Raw genomic sequence first — 21,474 nt, 5'->3', positions numbered from 1 at the left:
ATGGACGGCACAAAAGATGCAGAGGTGGACTGCAAAAATCAAGGCTTTTGAGATCCCTTTTTTGAGAAAGCCTTTCATCGCCACTGAAGAGTTACCTGACTGCTACACTCTGGAGCATAACTCTCAACCTGGAAACATCAAAAATCTGGACAAGGGCCATGAAAAATAGGTACAAACCTGTATGCTGATTAACGTACATTTGCATACATAATTATGTAACTCTGCCTACTCCAAATGGAATTGTGGAATACCAACTTTCAAATGCAGACTGAAGAACGGACAACCAAAATATGGCACCAGAGTCACCTGCAGCCATTCCAGTGTCCCATTACCTGGTTATCTTGCCCCATTTACCATAAACACTAATGTGTGCATGCATACTGCTTTACTTCTACAAAGATTATTTGGATTTTATTTTTGCATTTTACAGCACAATGCACAAACACTAATAGATATCTGCTAAACAAAGCAATACTGTCTCACAATGAAAATAGAGTTGGCATTAAAACTTATCTGCCTTTGAAATGACATTGAAACCCATACCACAAAGAAAATGCATCTGGACAGTGGTAGATAAAGATTACCTTTGGGCTGTTTTCAAATCATAGGCCCCTTGCACACAAAACAAGAAACACACGTGTTCTTTGATACACCTTCCTGACTTAAATTATATTCCTTGTATAATACAGCACACTTGTTAGACTTAAGTTAGAGCACATTTTAAATTTATTGCTTGAATATTTTTGAGCGCATTTTAAATTTATTGCTTGAACATTTTTCCAGTAGGCAATGAAAAAAAAATGCATGAACTAATAATGACAAAACTGCCCAGTTCAGAACATTTCCATCATAAAAGTCTACCTACACACACAATATATATATATATATATATATATATATATATATATATATATATATAATGATAGTGTAAGCCATAGGCATCTTGCATAGCTTCTCGCACTTATTTTCAATTTCAGTTATTTTTTTTTGGGGGGGGGCAAAAGTCCAAAAACCAGGGACACATTTTAAACATTGCTTGTATAATTTTGGAAAGTTGCTAGAATAAAATGCTGTGTTACCATCATCCACTTCACTGCCAATTCTTGAACCCAGGACCCTGTGCACTACAGTCAGAGCAGCATACCACTATGCCAAATCAGCAGTTTCCTGAAAGATAGGAAGACTGAAACTTAAATGGCTATCATCTCTCAACCTCTTAGCACAAAACACCTGGACAAAGCCAATAATCGGGAAATACAGAATTCAGTTCTCACTTCTCACCATAGCTCTCAACATCTTTGTACAAAAAAGATGGACAAAGCCAATAATGGGGGAATACATCCCCAAAACTGGAACAAATTTCAAATAGTGACCTTATAAACTTAGATAATTGCTAGAATAAAAGGTTTTGTGTTACCATTCATTTTATGAAGAATATGAAGTGTCAATTGCCTGTCATTATTTAGTGAATTCAATCCTTCAGTGATTTGCCACAAAAATCCTGAAAACCACAGATTTAATGAGGAATAGAACAAACATATGAGGCATAAATTCACAAGTGGTGGTGACTAGGGATTTCAGGCTCCTTTTACCTGTACCCAAGGTACAGGGTTTGAGCCTGAGTACGTCTAGCAACCAGGTTTATTCACATGGGGGCATTTACACACACACACACACACACACACACACATGCTCCATGCAGCAGCTAAATGAAATAAGCTCCGTTCAGTAACTAAATGAAATAAGCTCCATTCAGCAGCTAAGTGAAATAACCTCCATTCAGCAGTTAAATGAAATAAGCTCCATTCAGCAGCTAAATTAAATAAGCTCCATTCAGCAGCTAAATAAAATAAGCTCCATTCAGCAGCTAAATGAAATAAGCACTGTTCAGCAGCTAAATGAAATAAGCTCTGTTCAGCAGCTAAATGAAATAACCTCCGTTCAGCAGCTAAATGAAATAACTCAGAACATACCTTAAAGTCTACAAGCACGCACTCTATTCAGCAGCAGCTAAATGAAATACCCTCCATTCAGCAGCTAAATGAAATAAGCTCCATTCAGTAGCTAAATGAAATAAGCTCCGTTCAGCAGATAAATGAAATAAGCTCCATTCAGCAGCTAAATGAAATAAGCTCCATTCACAGCTAAATGAAATAAGCTCCGTTCAGCAGCTAAATGAAATAAGCTCCATTCAGCAGCTAAATAAAATAACTCAAAACATACCTTAAGCTCTGCAAGCAGCAATCCATTGATTGTTCTGCAAATAACTCCGTTCACCAGAAAACAGTCCAATTGCTTGAAGAGCCATTCAAATGAATGCCTAAACACTGTTTCCTTCCCGCTCACAGATCCATTCAAACAGTAGCAGCCAAACGGAAATGTGTGCATGGGAGCCCTTGAGCCCAATTCCGACAGGCTGGCAGAGCTGACATCATTGCGCATGGGGTGACGTCAGTTCAAAAAGCGAAAGTTGGGAAAAAATCAGAAATGAAGGGGTGCCACTTGGGAATCATGGCATCCCATTATTTGGACCCCAAAATTCAGCAAAAACCGAGTAATTCGGTACGGTTGGGAGGTATGCTGTGGAGGCAGTCACTGGGGTGTCTCTCTTTACACCCTCAAGCCTGGCAAAAGATAGCGTTAGAGTCCTTGATGCTAAGAATAATAACCAGATGTTACTCAATTCCCTTTTTTCTTCATCCATAAAAAAAAAGTCCTCAATGTTCCATTCAATCAGTGGGACTTAACAGCCATAGAAGTTTCAAAGCTGCTAGAAAAAAGAAAGTCATCCAACTGGTCCCCTATGACCATTTAGAATCTGTAGTCTATTTCATGTTCTTTTTAGTACCAAAAAAGACTGGGAACCTCATTCCTATTTTTGATCTAAGTCACCTGATCAAATTCGTAAGACATACAAAAGTCCAGATGGTCATGGCTCAGTCCATTGTACCTCTACTGAGGCAGAATGATTGGATGTGCTCAATAGATCTCCAGAATGCTTAATGTAACAAGAAAATATAGAAACACTCCAGGAGATATCTTCACTTTTGGTTGTGAGCCTATCATTTCCAATTCAGAGCTTTGCCATTTGATCTCACCACAGCCCCCAGGGTGTTCATCAAGATCATGGCAGTTGTAGTGATGCACCTGCATCTTCAAGGGATCCAGGTTTTCCTGTAGCTAGACAATTGGCTGCTCACTGCCCCCACTGAGCATCTCCTTTGCAAACATCAGGATCATGTAATCTAGTTGCTTCAGTACTTAGGAATTTCATTAAATCTTCCAAAATGTTATTTGACTTCATCACAAACTTTAGACTTCATAGGATGCCATTTGAATACAAAGCTTCATATAGTCAGCCTTCCTTCAAGCAGAGTTCAGTCATTACGCATGGCAACCCTTCTAGTTGGGTCTTTATTATGATATTGCATCTTCACGACAGTGAACGACACATAATCGACCCCATGTAAGTGAAAGCTTGAAAAGTCAAAACCTCAGAACAGTGATTTTTTTTCCAAGGGAAAAAAATCGTTGTTCCAAAAAAAAAAAACTGTAAAACATTACATAATGTGGGAGGCTTTGCCCCCACACCCCCCTACTTAAGTATACCAACTCCGAGATCGCACTACAGTGCCAAAAATGGCAAAGTAACGAAAACGGCCAAGTGAATTCTTTCCCAGGGAAAGAATGTGCTGAAAAGCCACTTCACTATTTTGCCTTTTTGCGCTTTTCGGTTCGATGAAGACGCATTTGACAAACTGCGTCTGCGACATAGTAATAGGGAACCTTCTAGTTCTCCATCATCCAAGACCACCAGTGAGATTAATCCTACCTCTTTTAGGTCTCATGGCATCTACAATCCTTTTGGTTTCCGCTAGCAAGATACTACGTGAGAGTACTGCAATCGACCTTATCTGTATAATGAACAAAAGCCATTCATCCTTGCATACAAAAATCTGAATTACACAGGTATGCAGAAATCACATTTCATAGTGGCTAACTTCCCAATTGTTGACCAACGGTCATCCTTTCTAGATTGAGCCTCCTACAGCTATGTTGATTAAAGATGCATCTCTTCTAGGGTGGGACATGGGTATTTTGAAGGGAGGATGGTACAAGGTATATGATCGATGACAGAGGCCCATCTTCACATCAATATCTTGGAGATGAGCACAGTCCTCCTAGTGTTGCAAGCATTTCAGGACCTATTCCCCAAGGGTGTGATATCCATTCACACAGACAACATGACTGTGGTATGGTACATCAACAAACAAGGAGGAACCCATTTTACCCCCTTTGTTGGGAAACCCTGATGATTTGGCAGTGGGTGATGTCGTCATAATCCTTTCTAATTGCAACACACATCATGGGGAACACCAATGTACTTGGAAACAAATTGAGCAGAATGCTTCTAATGAATCATGCATGGTCCCTCAACCCTGTAGTGACACAAACAGTTTTCAGCCACTGGAGTCAACCTGTCTGTGATCTATTTGCTTCTTATCTGAACAACAAATGCAGTGAGTATTTTACCCTGATCTTCCCACAGAGAGTCGCTGAGGAATGCTGTGGTCCACAACTGGCCCTTGGGGCTTCTGTATGCCTTTCTCCCATTGCCTCTAATGAACAATTCATACAGAAAACCACACAGTGCAAGGCCACGGTTATCCTCATTTCACCCTTTTGGCCCTGACAGACTTGGTTCCCCTTCCTGTGGCCTCTTCTGGTACATCCACCATGGATGCTGGATCATTATCAACATCTCCTATCCCATCCCTGTGTACTCCCTCCTTCTACTCACATGTTCATGAACTTAACCACATGGTACCTCCAATTTTAACCTCAGCCAGAGATGCCAGTCTTCTTCCATCAGTGGTAAATGTTATATCGGCTTCTCAGAAACCGTCTACCAGGAAAATGTATCACAGCAAATGGAAGAGATTTTCAGTTTTGGCCTATTCTAAAGGATTATACCCCTTTTCAGCAGCTATGCCATCTATACTTGAATTTCTGTCTGATCTCTTTGAAAAAGACTCTAGTTATGCAACTATTAAGATTCATTTGGCGTCTAACTCCAGTTTCCATGCTGGGGTTAATGATATGTCTGTTGCATCCCTTAAGATCTTTAAAGCTTTCCTTAAGGGCACATTTTTACTAAGACCTCTCATTAGAGACCCAGCACCACCATGGGAAATTGCCATTCTCTTACAAGTCCTTAAACATCCTCCTTTTGAACCAGCTAATAAGGTGGACATGAAATTTCTATCTTGGAAAACTATTTTTCTAGTTGCCGTAAATTCAGCCAGATGAATCTCAGAATTACAAGCCCTTTCATCAAAATCTTCATATCTGGTTTTCCAAAAGGACAGAATTTTCCTCAGAACTAATGCATTCTTTATTCCTAGGGAGTATTTGATACTAACCTAAACCAATCTATACATCTCCTGGTGTTCTTCCCAAGATTCTCCAATAAAAGGGAATACTTAGTACATTAACTGGACAATCACAGACAGCTCAAATTCTGTATTCATAGGACAAAAGATTTCAAAAAAGATGGCCAATTATTCATTTCCTTTGCTAGACCAAAATTGTGGAAAGCAGTTTCCAAAGTAACCCTGTCAAGATGGCTTTCAGATTGTATATCCTTCATATACCAAAGGACAAACTTGCCCTTTGCCAGTAAACCAAAGGCACACTCAACTAGTGCAGTTTCTACTTCTTCAGCCTTCAACAGAGGATTGTCAGTTGATGACATTTGTGCAGCAGCTACTTGGGCCACAGTACACATGTTTGTGTCCCACTATAAATTGGATGAACTGTCAAGATCACGTTCGTCCTTTAGCTCCACCTTTCCTCAATGCCACTCAGTTGACAGATTGAGATTCTGTCCCACATTTTTGAATGGATGAAAACAGACATTGGATACAGAAGTTATGTACTTACCATAATGTTAGATCCATGTTTTCTCATATACAACCACTTCAAACTTCCTCCCTCCAACAACCTTCCAAATTGTCTCCTTATATTCTAGATGACCAAGTGGAAATTAATTCCTGCCTGAGCACAGACTAATTAGACTAATGTCCTTTCATTAGCCACTGCAATATAAACTTGATTTCCTTCTGTCACAATTTTCTTTGCTTTCCCTAGGTTGTTTTCACTATACTCAAGACTGACACATACATACATATATACAAATATATATATATATATATATATATATATGTATATATATATATATATATATATATATATATATATATGTGTGTGTGTGTGTGTATGCATATATATATATATATATATATATATATATATATATATACATGTTTTTTTTTCACAAACGTAGTTTAAATTCCTACAATTATAGGAGCAAACTCGATCTGAGTATCTGTAACTCAACCTAGGTTATTATGGTAAGGGAGGAGTCATGGCTCTGAAACCAATAAGCTCGAGATCAGCGTCAAGCATGGATCCTGTTGGATCCAGCAACCCACATGTTTGAATCGGATGAAAATGAGACAACATGGATCTTATGTTATGGTAAGTACAAAATTTTCATTTACTGCATATTAGACATGGTAAAACTTGACATGAAGTCATAATCATCTCCTTAGGAACTCAAACACTGTCTAGTATATTCTCCTTAGTAGGTTTGTTTACAATCTGCAATGACTGTTTTGTTTTTTTTCTGAACATATTTTGTGAATAATTTCCTTACTAATGTTGTAGAATCGCTATTATTCCAGTCTGTTTAAAGTAAATTTAAGTCCCCGGCTATTATTATTTTTCCTCTAAGATAGGAATGTGGTTGCCTGAAAAGTACTTGAGCAAACAAAACTAACTCAGGCATATCAGTGTCAGTAATTTAATGGCACAGAAATAAAACATTTTTTGCAGAGAGGCAAGTTCCCCTGCCCTCACCTCCCACATGGGGGATCAAACCACAGACACACACACACACACACACATTTATAAATATATAAATATATATATATATATATATATATATATATATATATATATATATACACACACACATATAAATGTAATCAACTCCATGACCACCCAACACTTGGGGCAGCTATGTTGAGCAATTACAGCCTCACTCTAATATGAATAAGCAAGTGATTTCTGAGGAACTGAATTGACAGGAAACACAGATAAGCCATCATTACTACACTTGGGGAAAATATGCACTTGCTATTCCACCTTCTTTTGTCAAATCCATCCATCCATAACCCTTTTTTCCCATTTTTGCACATGGGGTTAGGGTGTTACTTCAACAGTGACAATCATCTAGAGCAAACATTTATGCCACAAGGTGGCTAGCCATGGTAGTTCTTCCACACCACACACTCACATGCACACTTACACCAATGGCCAGTTTAGAGTGTCCAATCCACCTACTACATGTCTTTGGAATGTGGTAGGAAACCGGAGCATCCTGGGGAAACACACAGAAACACAGGGAGGACTTGCAGACTCTGCAGAAAATGAGCCTTCTTTTTTCAGTCTGTGCTTTAGGGCTCTGTAACTCATTGCGGTCTCAGTTTTGATGGTTTCACATCAGAAGTACAATATGGATACACTACAGTGAACCTTTAAGTCCAATAGCCTCAGAACTCATACACACTGACATATTGATCTTGTCAAATACTTGTATGTAGGTGGATCACTTCAACCAGTTTTTAACAGGCAGATCCTCTCTAGCTGTTCTTCCTAAAACTATACTCTCAAAAAATGTTTTCTCTGTGATATTGTGCTTAAGCCAGAAATCAAAACTTCACATCGGTTTCATAGATATGAAAGCAGTCTTCTTTTCTTTCCAAACTTGGCTAATGTAAATTCCATAAAGTCATATCTTCAGTCAGCTGGACAACAGGGCAACAGTGTGATGAATCAACAAGCAGGGAAGAAATCACTCCTGCCCCTTAAGCAGAATGGTCATGAACATCTGGAAATTTTTTTCAGTAGCAATGGATTTTTTTTAATCTGTGGTTCATTTTCCAGGGAACATCAAATGCCTGATGGATTGGCTGAATAGAGAGATCATAATGTGCCCTGAGTGGTCTTTAAGTCTCATAAATGTAAAAACGGTGCTATTAAGGAAGGAGAATAATTCAGTTTATGATCTATTTACCTCTTACAAGAATGCCAAATTTTGGAAGCATTTCTCACTAGCTCTTTTCTCTCATTGGCAAGAGCAACATTGCATTAACACTGATTTGGGGCAGAGGCATGACCTGAGTGTTGCCTGTGCTTCTGTTTATAAATGAATTTGAGAATAAACTTCAAGTAAAAAATGCAGTAGTGATATTCATTGCTTATTACCAGTACAGGCATATTTGGTTTCCCACATTTCACTATTTTTCTAACTCCTCCTCTTCAACTGCAGCATCACAAATGATTGTTAACTCAACCCTCCTGGAGAATCCATTCATATCTTTCCTCCTTCAAGCTAATGGCTTGGCTGCTGTAGTTCCACTAGTTGATAGCCCAGATGAATTATCAGCTAGAGTGTTTTCCATCATTTCTTTTTCCCAGTGGCCTCCCTATCAGCAGACTAAGTAGAAAAGATTTTCAGTATGGTCTTCTTCCAGGGACACAGATCCCTTTCTTCATTGATATCTGTGGTCAGTCAGTACCTGTCATAGCTTTTTAATACTTGCAGTAACTATTCCATCATTAAAGTCATTCATCTGCTATTTCCAACTTCCATACAGGCCAAGTTTCAGCCATTAGCCACCATTATAGTTTGCAAGTATTTCCTTCTTCAGCCTCTGATTTAGAACTTATTCCTTTAAGTAATGTTTACTTAATGTTGGTGAAGCTCAGTCTCCTTCCCTGAATGTTGACTTAATGTTGTAGAAGCCCAATCTTCTTCCCCTCAAGCCTTATCACAGTACAGTAACCAAGTAGAGTAAAGGCTTCATTGCATTAATGCCCACAGTCAGCTCAAGTACCATGTAAATAAGGAAAATTATTTAAGAAAAAATGACCAGCCCCTTATTTCCTTCATGAGGGAAGTGAAGGCAAAAAAGATTACCAAACAATGTTCCTATGTGTGATATTCTAATAGCATTGCTCTTTGTTATGACAAAAATGGCAAAACTCTGCAAATTTATCCTGAAGCCCATTCAATAAGACCCATCTCTACATTTGTGGCCTTCTTCTGTAATGCTTCTATAGACAAAATTTTAGCAGCTGCCATCTGGTCATTCCTAAACACTTTTCCAAAACTGTACAAGATGGGCATGGATTCTGCATTAAATTCTTGCTCTGGGGCCATGTTATTAAGTGAATATTTCTTTAAATGGCTGCCAGAATCAATGATCTGGAGATTTGTCTTAACTGTTCTTGCAGCCAGAAGTCTGTGAAGTCAGAAACAAAAGACATGGAAAACCACAGTGACAGTGATTCTATGAATTTTGGTCTCACCCTTCTTTTCCCTGCCGTCTGCCTCTTTATTGTCTTTTTTGTTTGGTCCAGAGCTGGACTGTTCTTTTAGGGTTGTGAATATTAAGAGTTGTGAGTAGCGGTTAGTAGCTTAGGAAAGTTTGATACACTGAACAGTGGTAATAGAATTCTGATTGGTTGTCATATCTCAAGCAGCCAAATGCACCTTGGCAAATGTTACCGTCCAGCCACTACATGTGACACATTCTCAACAACTTGCAAGCCTGATGGGAAATGGGTAAACAAAATAAAAGTTCACTGCAGAAGCACCTAAATTCTACATGTATTGCAAAGCAGCACATTACTGTACACACTATCAGGCACACATCCACTCCACCAATTTCTAGAGATCATCACGTAAGTACAGCTACCAGGAATGATGGACACAAGGGCAACCATAATGCGTTCTTGCATGTCATCGGCCACAGATATGAAACAGTATCTCTGATGGACACTTGGTCACCCAAGTACCATTCCAGCCACACAGCAGGTCAAAATTAATTGTTTTACTAAGTACACCATCACCTGCCCTCTCATACACTTCCTGTCATTGTTCATTGAATACCAGGAATGAGCTCTTGTTATGCTGTGCACTGCACTTGATACCTTATTGCACAGCTGTTGCATGCCATGACTTGCTGCCATCTCAGTGTCCATTACTTAGTGGCAGCTTTAGTATGGTCACACTGTGATTCATTCTACAACTTGATTACTGAGCCATGTTTAAAACACAGTGAATTGACAATAACAAAGCTGGCTACAACTACCTGTTGTATGGACATAGATTAGATAACAGGTCATAGCACCTGTGGCATGAATCCCATCTGTTCATGCAGCTGGGTTGTCTTTGCATATCCAATGTTATGGTGAGTACCCATAATCTTCATTTATAAAGCTTACATTTGAAAATGTCATGTTACAGAAATTGCTTAGCATCTAATACCTAATTTATTTTGGTATAGGTTCATTATGATTGTGGTTCTGTCTCCTTTATTGTCTCACTTGGGATATGGATTTAACTGGCACTGGGCAGCGGTTACAGTCTGGAGTGGAATAAGAGGAGTTTTTGCTTTAAACTTGGCATTAATAGCATTTCAGTCAAATGAATTAGACCAAGTAAATGTAAGAAATAAGGTATGTAATAGTGAAATAAATGTTTTCTTGTTTATAGATCATTACATTTTTATTTGTTTATAGCGATAACTGTATCCAACCTATTTTGTATTTTATAGGTTCATAGGTGTGTACTAGGCTAACGACCACTAAGGCCTTTTTAAGCTTAGCCATATATCCCAAATCTCAGACAAGTTCTGGTACCCTTGATAAGTGTAAGAAGGAGCTTGGAAAATGAAACATTTACAAGCAGGGGCCTGGAAAATGAACTATTTACAGGCTGACTGTATCCATTTGAGACATAGATGCCAAACCAAGTATGAATTTCCTATTCTCCATCTAATGGTCCAAGTTACACTTGAATTGGGATAGGGAGGAACTCTGCTTCACATGGATGGAGAGCCTGTTCCAGAGAAGGGTTAGTCTCTGGGAAACAAATGTGTCTCTCCAGCAGGGCCTATTTATATCACAGGCAATGTTTAAGTCTTTAGAACTGGTAATTCTAGTACTGTTTGATTTGCAGATATGCAGGAGGTCCATCAGAATAGGGTCTGGCAATGCCTTGTATGCCAGGCATATCTCTTCCCTCAACAGTCTATAGGAGACAGAATACAGGGATAGGGCTTTGAGGTGGTCTGTACAGGACATGGTACTTACACCCTGTATTCTTTTAGTGAGGAACCTCTATGGACATTCCAGTTGTTGGATGTGCCTGGTTAAGTACATACCAAAGGGGGCATTGTACACGATAGCTTTGCCGATTGCTGAATATAATGGAACAATGACCTCCTTGGACCTAGGTCTTTTCAGGCTTGTTGGCTGTTGGTGAAGCACCCACCAAGAGGAGAAAACGCTGAGAGAAGAAAGGAGCCACTTTTGAGATTTTAAGTATTTTTCCTCTGTTTATTTGCTAAGTTTTTCTGCATAGCCACCTATTTTGAGCATTTTCTGGCTTGTTAAACTTGATTTCTGCATTAGTAACTGTATTTAGAGCACAACCTAGAGCTGTTTACTGAATTTCCTGTTTGCACTTATTTTTAAAATTGTTTTTTTCTCAAAACTTGCATTTTATCTGTCTTTGGCCTAGCACTGTTGTGTGGGGTCATTTACTGCACTGTTATAACTTGTTGATACTTGTGAACCTCTGCTATCTCTGAAAAAAAACAAAAACAAAAAAAATCTTGCTTTTTTCCCACTTTTCTGAGATTTAAAAAAGTTCAGTTACAGGCTTGCTGTTCTTGAACTGTTTGTAAGTTTCTGTGAGGCCATTTTTTGCTTGGGCTAAAGGGAAGTCTCTCTGCTGATCAGTGGCAGTGAAAAACATTGAGCAGCCTGCCTGCCCCTGTGGGAGTGGTTACTGACTTGAAACTGTAGTTTTATTGGCCATTTTGGGTCAATTCCAAAACTCCTTCATCTTCCTCTCTTAAAACCTGGTTGCCTCGTGGTTTTGGTGTCTTTTCAGGCTTGTTGGCTGTTGGTGAAGCACCCACCAAGAGGAGAAAACTCTGAGAGAAGAAAGGAGCCACTTTTGAGATTTTAAGTATTTTTCCTCTCTTTATTTGCTAAGTTTTTCTGCATAGCCACCTATTTTGAGCATTTTCTGGCTTGTTAAACTTGATTTCTGCATTAGTAACTGTATTTAGAGCACAACCTAGAGCTGTTTACTGAATTACCTGTTTGCACTTATTTTTAAAATCTTTTTTTCTCAAAACTTGCATTGTATCTGTCTTTGGCCTGGCACTCTTGTGTGGGGTCATTTACTGCACTGTTATAACTTGTTGATACTTGTGAACCTCTGCTATCTCTGAAAAAAAAAAAAACATCTTGCTTTTTTCCCACTTTTCTGAGATTTAAAAAAGTTCAGTTACAGTATTGCGGTTCTTGAACTGTTTGTAAGTTTCTGTGAGGCCATTTTTTGCTTGGGCTAAAGGGAAGTCTCTCTGTTGATCAGTGGCAGTGAAAAACATTGAGCAGCCTGCCTGCCCCTGTGGGAGTGGTTACTGACTTGAAACTGTAGTTTTATTGGCCATTTTGGGTCAATTTCAAAACTCCTTCATCTTCCTCTCTTAAAACCTGGTTGCCTCGTGGTTTTGACGTCTTTTCAGGCTTGTTGGCTGTTGGTGAAGCACCCACCAAGAGGAGAAAACGCTGAGAGAAGAAAGGAGCCACTTTTGAGATTTTAAGTATTTTTCCTCTGTTTATTTGCTAAATTTTTCTGCATAGCCACCTATTTGAACATTTTCTGGCTTGTTAAACTTGATTTCTGCATTAGTAACTGTATTTAGAGCACAACCTAGAGCTGTTTACTGAATTACCTGTTTGCACTCATTTTTAAAATCGTTTTTTTTTTTCAAAACTTGCATTGTATCTGTCTTTGGCCTAGCACTCTTGTGTGGGGTCATTTACTGCACTGTTATAACTTGTTAATACTTGTGAACCTCTGCTATCTCTGAAAAAACAAAAAAAAAAAATCTTGCTTTTTTCCCACTTTTCTGAGATTTAAAAAAGTTCAGTTACAGGCTTGCTGTTCTTGAACTGTTTGTAAGTTTCTGTAAGGCCATTTTTTGCTTGGGCTAAAGGGAAGTCTCTCTGTTGATCAGTGGCAGTGAAAAACATTGAGCAGCCTGCCTGCCCCTGTGGGAGTGGTTACTGACTTGAAACTGCAGTTTTATTGGCCATTTTGGGTCAATTCGAAAACTCCCTCATCTTCCTCTCTTAAACCCTCTTTTGCGCAGTTTTGCGCATTTTTGAGCATAGCGCAACAGCGGGCAGCGCCGCCTAATTGGGTTTAAACTATTCCTGGCTCCACAAAGTCTGCTCTTCACTTTTTCCCTTAGAACTGCTCTATCTCTCAATTTAAACACCATATTCTCATTCTAAGGCCCTTCACTGGTCCAATTAAGTAATCCTACAAGTTAGCACTATTAAACCATAAGCACTACTTACTCTTATACTCTCTATAATTACCCTGTCCTCTATTGGTCCATCTTAAATTCAGTTTCCCTATATTACTCTAGCATGTCCAAAGGTCAGTCAATGGTTTCCTCTCCAGTCCAGCTGGTGAATCTGGGAATTTTGAGGCAATGTTACAACTGTCTCATGTACACGGACAACCCTCTCCTCCTCCAAACAGGTTCATATATATGTGAGAGATGCAACTATTTAGCCAAACTGGAGGCTGAGCTCTCTCATCTCAAAACTGGTGTAACCAGTCAGGAGGAGAAGGTAACCTCACACAACACAATTCCAGTATCACATAATCCCACCACATCAGCGAACTAAACACATAAATACACAAAAACATACTCGGAGGCTCTAAATAAAAATCTACCTAAGCAACAGAGACCTCCAAAGCAGACATCCAAGCAAACGCTACCTCAAAACAAAACACGCACAACACATAACCCACAAAGTCAGTGTGCCAAGCAGCCACAGCCCTTAAGGCTGAATAACACACCTGATACTCTTGTAATAGGTGACTCTATTGTCAGACACACTGACGTCCCGCTCACCAGGCTGAATAAAGAGAAGGTCACGGTGAGCTGCCTGTCAGGTGCTAGGATCCGCCACATAATGCAGGCACTCAGGTCACTCCAAAGCAAATACAAATATGACTCAGTCATTGTACATGCTGGTGTGAATGACCTGAGACGTACCTCCCTGGACTACATGAAAATAGACATAGAGGAGCTCTCTGATCATGTAGCCCAGGCTGGTATGACCCTGAACTTGAGCAGCATCTTACTCTCACCTAGAATGATGCCACAGTACAAAGACAAAATGATCGATTTTAACAATTGGCTAAAATGTTGGTGTCATTCAAAGGGGATCCAGTGTCTGTCAGCCTGGGATGACATGCTCGACAAGCCACGTTGCTTCGCTAGGGACGGCTTGCACCTGTCACCACTGGGCTTTCGGATATTGGCAAAGGCTCTTGCCACCCCCATAGTGCCTTTTTTAGGCAAGGCTCAAAAGTCAAACCCACCCCCATAGACAGCACAAGGAACAAGAAACTAAGGGTAATGCTGCTAAATGCCAGAAGTCTTAACCTCAAGATGCACGCACTCGAAGCTCTCCTCAGTATGGAGAACATCGATATCTGTGCAGTGACAGAAACCTGGTTCAAGGCTCCAAAGAGCACCCCAGTACTACCAGGCTATACCTCATATCATGCTTTTCGGCCCCAAAACCCGGACCGAACCACAAAAGGAGGGGGAGTTTCCATATTTATCAAGGATATCCACACCTCCAGGTTAGTGGCATCGCACGAAGTATCGAGACCATCCATGTGCAACTAACAGTGGGCAAGACTGCTTTTCAGTTTATAGCATCCTACAGACCACCCTCTCAAAGTCAGGAATCCCACTCGGCTTTCCTGAAAACATTGGAGAACATGAAGATCTCTCCGAACACCATTATATTGGGCGACTTCAACTACCCAAACATTGATTGGGAGCACTACTCAAGCCCCAGCACCTTAGCCCAAAGGTTCCTGGAAATTATAAACTCAAATGCTATGGAACAACTAGTCACCACTCCCACAAGACGGGACAACATATTAGACCTGATCATTACCAACATGGGGACTCTATGCTCCACACTAGAAGTATATCCCTCATTGGTAAGATCAGACCATAAATTAATTTCACTGGATGTCCACATCCCGACCCCACCCCCAGCCCAGAAAACCACAGTGAAAAACTTCTCAAAAGCGAACTTCTCACTTCTCAAAACCGAAGTGGAATCCTTCAAGGCTCCAGGGCCAGTGGAAACTACGGCCCAAACTGCAGTATCCTATATAAACGCATTCTACGGACATCTCCAGGAATGCATGGATCATGCTATCCCAAACAAAACCAAGACCCAACCATCCAAAGGCAGGCATCCAGTCTTGTGGTCCCCTGCCATAAATAAACTGTACAACAGAAGGAGGAAGCTACTACATGATAGAGCAAAATCCCTAATAGGAAAGGCATCTCTGATCAGTAATAGCAAAAAATTACGATCCCTCATAAAATCCTCCAAGACCAGCTTCGAGAGAAAAATTGCACAGGACACCAAAGACAATCATAAGGCTTTTTTCAGTTATGTTAGAAACCTGGGATGCAACTCCCAGACTTGTTCTGAGTTGATTCTAAATGACAAAAAATACACTGAACCCACAGACATCGCCAATATCCTGGCAGACAGGTTCAGTGCAAACTTCTCCACCCCCTCCCTCCCAAAAGAGCAAGTATCTATCCCGGCAGAGGGCTGCCTCCCAAACATCTCTGATGCTCAGGTGAAGGCTGCCCTCTCCAAAGCAAAAAACACTGCTTCCATGGGACCAGATGGCGTCCCAGGTTGCGTCCTACATGAACTCCAAGAGGAACTAATCCCTCAAATAAAACAGCTATACAATAGCAGCCTCACTACAGGATATGTGCCCACAGAATGGCGTACAGCAACAGTGGTCCCACTCCACAAAGGTGGAGCCTCTACAGACCCTGGAAACTATCGCCCCATAAGCCTGACTAGCTTAGTCTGCAAGGCTATGGAGAGGATCATCATGGAGCTCATAAACAAAGACATTGGAAACCTACAGACACTAGATCCTACCCAGTTCGGCTTTGTCAAGGGCAGATCCTGCCTTTTGAACCTGGTTGACTTCTTCGAAACAGTCACCAAAGCCATAGATGAAGAAAAGGTAGTCCACACAGCCTATCTGGACCTTGCAAAGGCATTTGACACAATACCCCACTCGGGCATCATAGATAAGCTATCCAGCTTAAATATAAACCCCTATGTCACAAGATGGGTCGCAAACTGGCTCAAAGACAGAACCCACAGAGTGAGAGTTGCTGGAGCCATGTCAGACTCGAAACCGGTCACAAGTGGCATCCCACAGGGTTCTCTCCTGGGACCACTCTTGTTCGGTATATACTTTTCCGAGGTACAGGCAAACATGGGAGGACTATGGCTCACCAAGTTCGCAGACGACTGCAAACTGGGCGCCATAATCAACTCTCCAGCTGACACAAACATCCTTCAAAAAGGTCTCACAGAGACAGATAACTAGTGCCAGCGCCATGGTTTAAAGCTAAATGCCAAAAAATGTATAGTCATACCCTTTGGCAAAAACAATGTACCCACAAATTACCACATAGGCGGAAACCCATTAAGTACAGAGAAAGTTATTAGAGACCTGGGGACCCAAGTTGATAGCAATCTCTCCTTTGAAAACCACATTGCCAAAGTGGTTAGAAAGACCTTCTACATAGCCCACCTCATCACGAAGGGTTTCACATCTAGATCAAGAGAGGTAATCATGCCCTTTATTCATCCCTCATCAGGCCCATCATAGAATACAATGCCCCTTTTGGGATGTACCTTACCCGACACCTGCAGCAATTAGAAAGACCCCAAAAGTATCTCACCAAGAGGATCAAGGGTCTCAAACAGATGCCATATGCTGCTCGGTTAAAAACTCCAGCTCTACTCAGTTGCATACCGCCTACTTCGAGGCGATCTATGCCTGACATACAAAGCTATGTCAAATCCAGAATTAATGGACATGCTCCACCTCAGTAAATCTAAATCCCTTAGAGCCACACACTCGAGGGACTTGAACCTCAGCCCAGAAATAAATAGAACTTGCTGGAGGGACAGGTTCATAACCCAGAGGCTCCCTTCACTCTGGAATAGAATTCCAGTTCATGTGAGGCAGAGCACCTCACTGAATCTCTTCAAGAAGAATCTCGATAGGTGGATGGGGGATCGTAGGTTTGTCCCAGGGATTACTCCCGTGTCACTATTAGACAGAGGCACAGTAAACTTAACCTTAAAAAGGGCACAGTATACTCAAATCAAGGGGTGGCGTAAGCCATACAGAATTGGGCTAGGCTTATAATTGCCCCAGGGCAGATAGCCTAGTATGAACCTATGAACCTATACCTTTGTTTATAAGTTACACAACATAGCATTATTTCCTCACTACTGTAGACACACGATGGTCAAAGGCTAGATTACTGTCTATGTCTGTCCCCAAGTCCCTGGCTAATGGGTCGACTCATAGGGTGTGTTGTCAATATGATAATTGCCAGGGATATGTTTACATATTTCTTGGCATTTAGTTTTTGTCCATGACTATGACACAAGTTATTTGTTTGTGCAACCCCTTCCTGGAGAACATTAATGTATGTGAGGGATTCTATGCCTGCCCCTAATTTGCAGTTTGTCTGCAAATTTGATCAGCCAGAGGCCCTTGATACTGGCCTTCACTTCAAAGAAGTAAATGCCAGAAAGGAGTGGTCCTAGGACCAATCCCCGAAGGACTCCTCTTGTGACTGGCCTCTTTGTAGAGGTGGACTCCCCAGTTCTAACATCCTGGGTCTTGTTTGTGAGCCAGCTGACTATCTACTGGGTGACATAAGGGTTTATACTTAACCTCTTGAGTTTATCAACAATGCACAAGTGGAGTATTGTGTCAAATGCCTTGGCCAGGTCAAAGTAGGCAGTGTGAACCATTTTGCCCTCATCCATTGCTTTAGTGTCCTTCACAAAGAAGTTCATCAGGATGAGAAGGCATGACCTACCCTTGACAAAACCAAATTGGGTTAGGTCCAGCGTTTGAAGGTTTTCTATGTCATTATTGATCATTACCATGATAATTTGTTCCATGGCTTTGAATATGAGACTAGTGAGTCTTGTGGGTTTGTAGGTTCCAGGGTCTGTAAATGGCCCAACTTTGTCTAGAGGGAAATAGGTCCAAGGCAAGTACTAGGCTTTTAGTCTACAGACTATTACAAGTCTAGCCAATAACCAGAGGTCAGAATCAAAGCCTGTATTCTGTAAAGACATTAAGCTTTATGCCAACCCCCTTTTTAGTTCATATTAGGAACACAAAAATGGTTTCTTTGTTTACGGTGAACATTCATGCAGATTCCTGTGAGACTTAGTAACCAAACTTTACTTATTGGAAATTTATAGCCTCTAGCCAAACAACTTATTGGGGTAGCTGCCAACCTTATTTCATGGCTACCACATAAGCCATGTATCATTCCCGCCATGTAGTCTAACTCTATAATACTAATTACTTTTTAATTAGAAGTATCAGGAAAAGTAAAATCCATACTTATAGTCAGATGTGCAGAACAGAATAATAATGCCACCTTTGTTGAAGGATGGAGACTGTTCACTGCACATACTCCTTATGTAGTTATACAAAACCTGCATGATGGTGCCCTCATGGGGCCAAGTGTCCCATTTAAAAAGGAAGCAGTGGGTATTTTCCTTCATACATTGTTTAGTTTACCTCTTCTTATTTGTTTTGACCACATATTAAAACTCATTCCCTTGGATCCAAACCAAAGGTGTTTTACAGGTTGTGCAGTTCTGCATTACTGTATGAGCATCTTCTTTGATAATGCCAACTCCAGTTTGTCAGATCTTTTTCTTGTTGTGTGAAATATTCAGGATATGGCTATTAAAGTGAATATCACTCAAGTCTTACTATGTTAAATGTAGTAACATTTTGAAGGTTTGTATTTAGTAAGGATAAACAAAAACAACCAAAAAAGTAGTTGCTTGTTGCATATAGCTATTTAATAAGCATATATACATATTAAGTTGATCTGATAGTTCATAAATATTAAGTCACTGATTTTGTTGATATTTGCTTGATCTTCTTACAGTGAATATAGGCTTGAGCATCAAAGTTATGTTGTTTCATATATTTTTAATAAATAAAAGGAGTGTAGGTATGCATGCATCATTCACAATTTTGCTTGTTATGGCAATAAATAATACCATATTTTTGTAATTTATTCCATTATGCACAATGACTGCGGTGGTGGTGCTGCGGTAGTGTTGTCGCCTCACAGTAGAAACGTTGTTCTGTTCGATTCTCAGCTAGAGCGTCTTCTGTGTAGAGACATGCGTAAGTGGGCATACCTTCGTTGAAGGTTGTGTGTCAGGGTTGGCAACTCGGCACTTAAAAATCTACTGCCAATCATTAGCGGACCAGAGTTCCGCTGTGGCGACCCCTAACCAGGAAAAGCCGAAAGACACAACATTCCATTATGCACAATATATTGCTTCTATTATTGATACATTATTCCTAACAATAAACTTAAAAACTACAGGTACTTTTGTATTTTCTTTTATTTTACATTTACAGAAATAAATAGTAACTGTAAAGAGCCTATGTTTTTAGAGGATCTGTACAGTATTACTGCCTAAAGGTTAAAGTCAGATGGTTGTATTCTCTTTACTAACATTGTGATTATGCTCATCAAATTATTCTGTAGAAGAAAACACTTAATTATTTTCAGAGTAAGATCAATGATCTTCAGATATGTGATGCATGCCTTAGCCATTTTAATAACTTACCACTTCCCTTCTGTTCTCATAAGGCGATTTTTTTGTGTAATGGCAGCTTTAATTTAAAATTTTGCACTGGGCTGCATAAATACTTCCATAGCATACCTACATGTTTAAGTGACCATACTATGAGATATGCTACCCACCTCCCATCTAGCATTTTGATTTACACGTATTCATCTTTTTTGAAACTAACTGGTAATTATTGCCATCAATTGAGTATTTTAAATAAATTAAAAAGTGTAATAGCATGATGATATTTCTGATATTTCTGCCCTGGTCACAATCCTGTTGTTACCAATGTATTTATTTTATGTCATTGTATGTGTGTGTGTGTATGTGTGTGTGTGTGTGTGTGTGTGTGTGTGTGTGTGTGTGTGTGTGTGTGTGTGTGTGAGTGAGTGAGTGTTTTAGCACTGGCATTTTAGTAACAGTTCCCTTTTATACTTCATATATGTGCATTGCATTTATCAGCTCTGTTTTAAGTCTATCAGTATACTCCATAACATTCTGTCTTGTATGTTTTACATTACCACAGATTCTGAAAATAATACCCTCACTGCTTCAATGATTAAGTCACCATGTTTTTGTTTTTCCTATCACTTTTTCCATATTTATACCACAGCTGTTGAAAGGAATATATTCCTTAATCACAATATATTTACTTGTCAGTTCACTCTTATCTCATCAGAATACAATATGCTTACATTCAGATTATGGAAAAAGATACTTGTTCCAAATCACTTGTACATTTCAGAGGATGTTTGGCTCATCCCTTCATCTCTGTCACTCTTCATGTATATCACATTTGGAGTTTCCATTGTTCTTCTTTGTTTTTTAACCAAAGATGAGGCCATAATGTTCTGGGTTCAGCTGTCCTCTCAAAAAAGTTGTGTAACAGGAAAAGCTACCCAGTATAATGTAGGCATAAGGCTAACACAATTTCTATCATTCATACCTTTTCTACTGGTATGAGCCATAATCTTCATCTCTTCCACCTTTTCATAGAAGTAAATGTTTCTACTGTTCTAGTATTTTAATCTTCTTCAGGAAAGGTCAGTGTAACCACAGATCATAACTTGTGGGTTTATCCATCTTCTGTGTCCCATTTTGCCACTGAATTATCTCAAGCAATTGTTGGCATCTATCTGGCGAAGCAAAGCAGGTTGTACAACTTCCTTGTGTGCTCTCTTCAGCTCTTCTCACTGTTTCTAACAGTTGTTTGTTCCCTCAGTTATAGTGGAATAATTTAGCTGCATAGTGGCTCACACTTTTCTTTTCTTTTTTTGTACTACTTTTTTAAAAGTTTTGATGTTCATTTTAGTATTTCTATGATACTTGCAGTAGCTAATGAAAAACATGAATAAGTCATCAAATTTGTAAGTAGGTGTGCCTGTGGTAGTCAAAAAGAGTATGATATACAGTTCTTGTTTTGTTTGGACCCATATTCACCCGGATCATGAATATTGTGTTATTTCTGAGCAGGCTGGGATATTAGGTAAGGGTGACATAAAACTCAAAGTTATTATTTCATAGAAAAGTGAT

General features: G+C 39.8%; 1 protein-coding gene across 1 annotated transcript in view; it reads left to right on the top strand.

Moving 5' to 3' along the window:
• The window catches only part of SLC9C1 (solute carrier family 9 member C1), a 3,253,894-nt gene that overhangs the window by 736,645 nt on the left and 2,495,775 nt on the right, over window positions 1-21,474 (top strand). The window contains exon 8 of the mRNA XM_044066060.1: window positions 10,419-10,590. Coding sequence (XP_043921995.1) covers window positions 10,419-10,590 — 172 coding nt within the window. The remainder of the gene's footprint in view (window positions 1-10,418; window positions 10,591-21,474) is intronic.

The sequence above is a fragment of the Protopterus annectens genome, chromosome 3.part0 (genome assembly GCF_019279795.1).
Source record: "Protopterus annectens isolate FY-2018-M chromosome 3.part0, PAN1.0, whole genome shotgun sequence".
NCBI lineage: Eukaryota > Metazoa > Chordata > Ceratodontiformes > Protopteridae > Protopterus > Protopterus annectens.
Note: the sequence above shows the minus strand (reverse complement) of the source record. Positions and strands in the feature narration are given on the sequence as shown.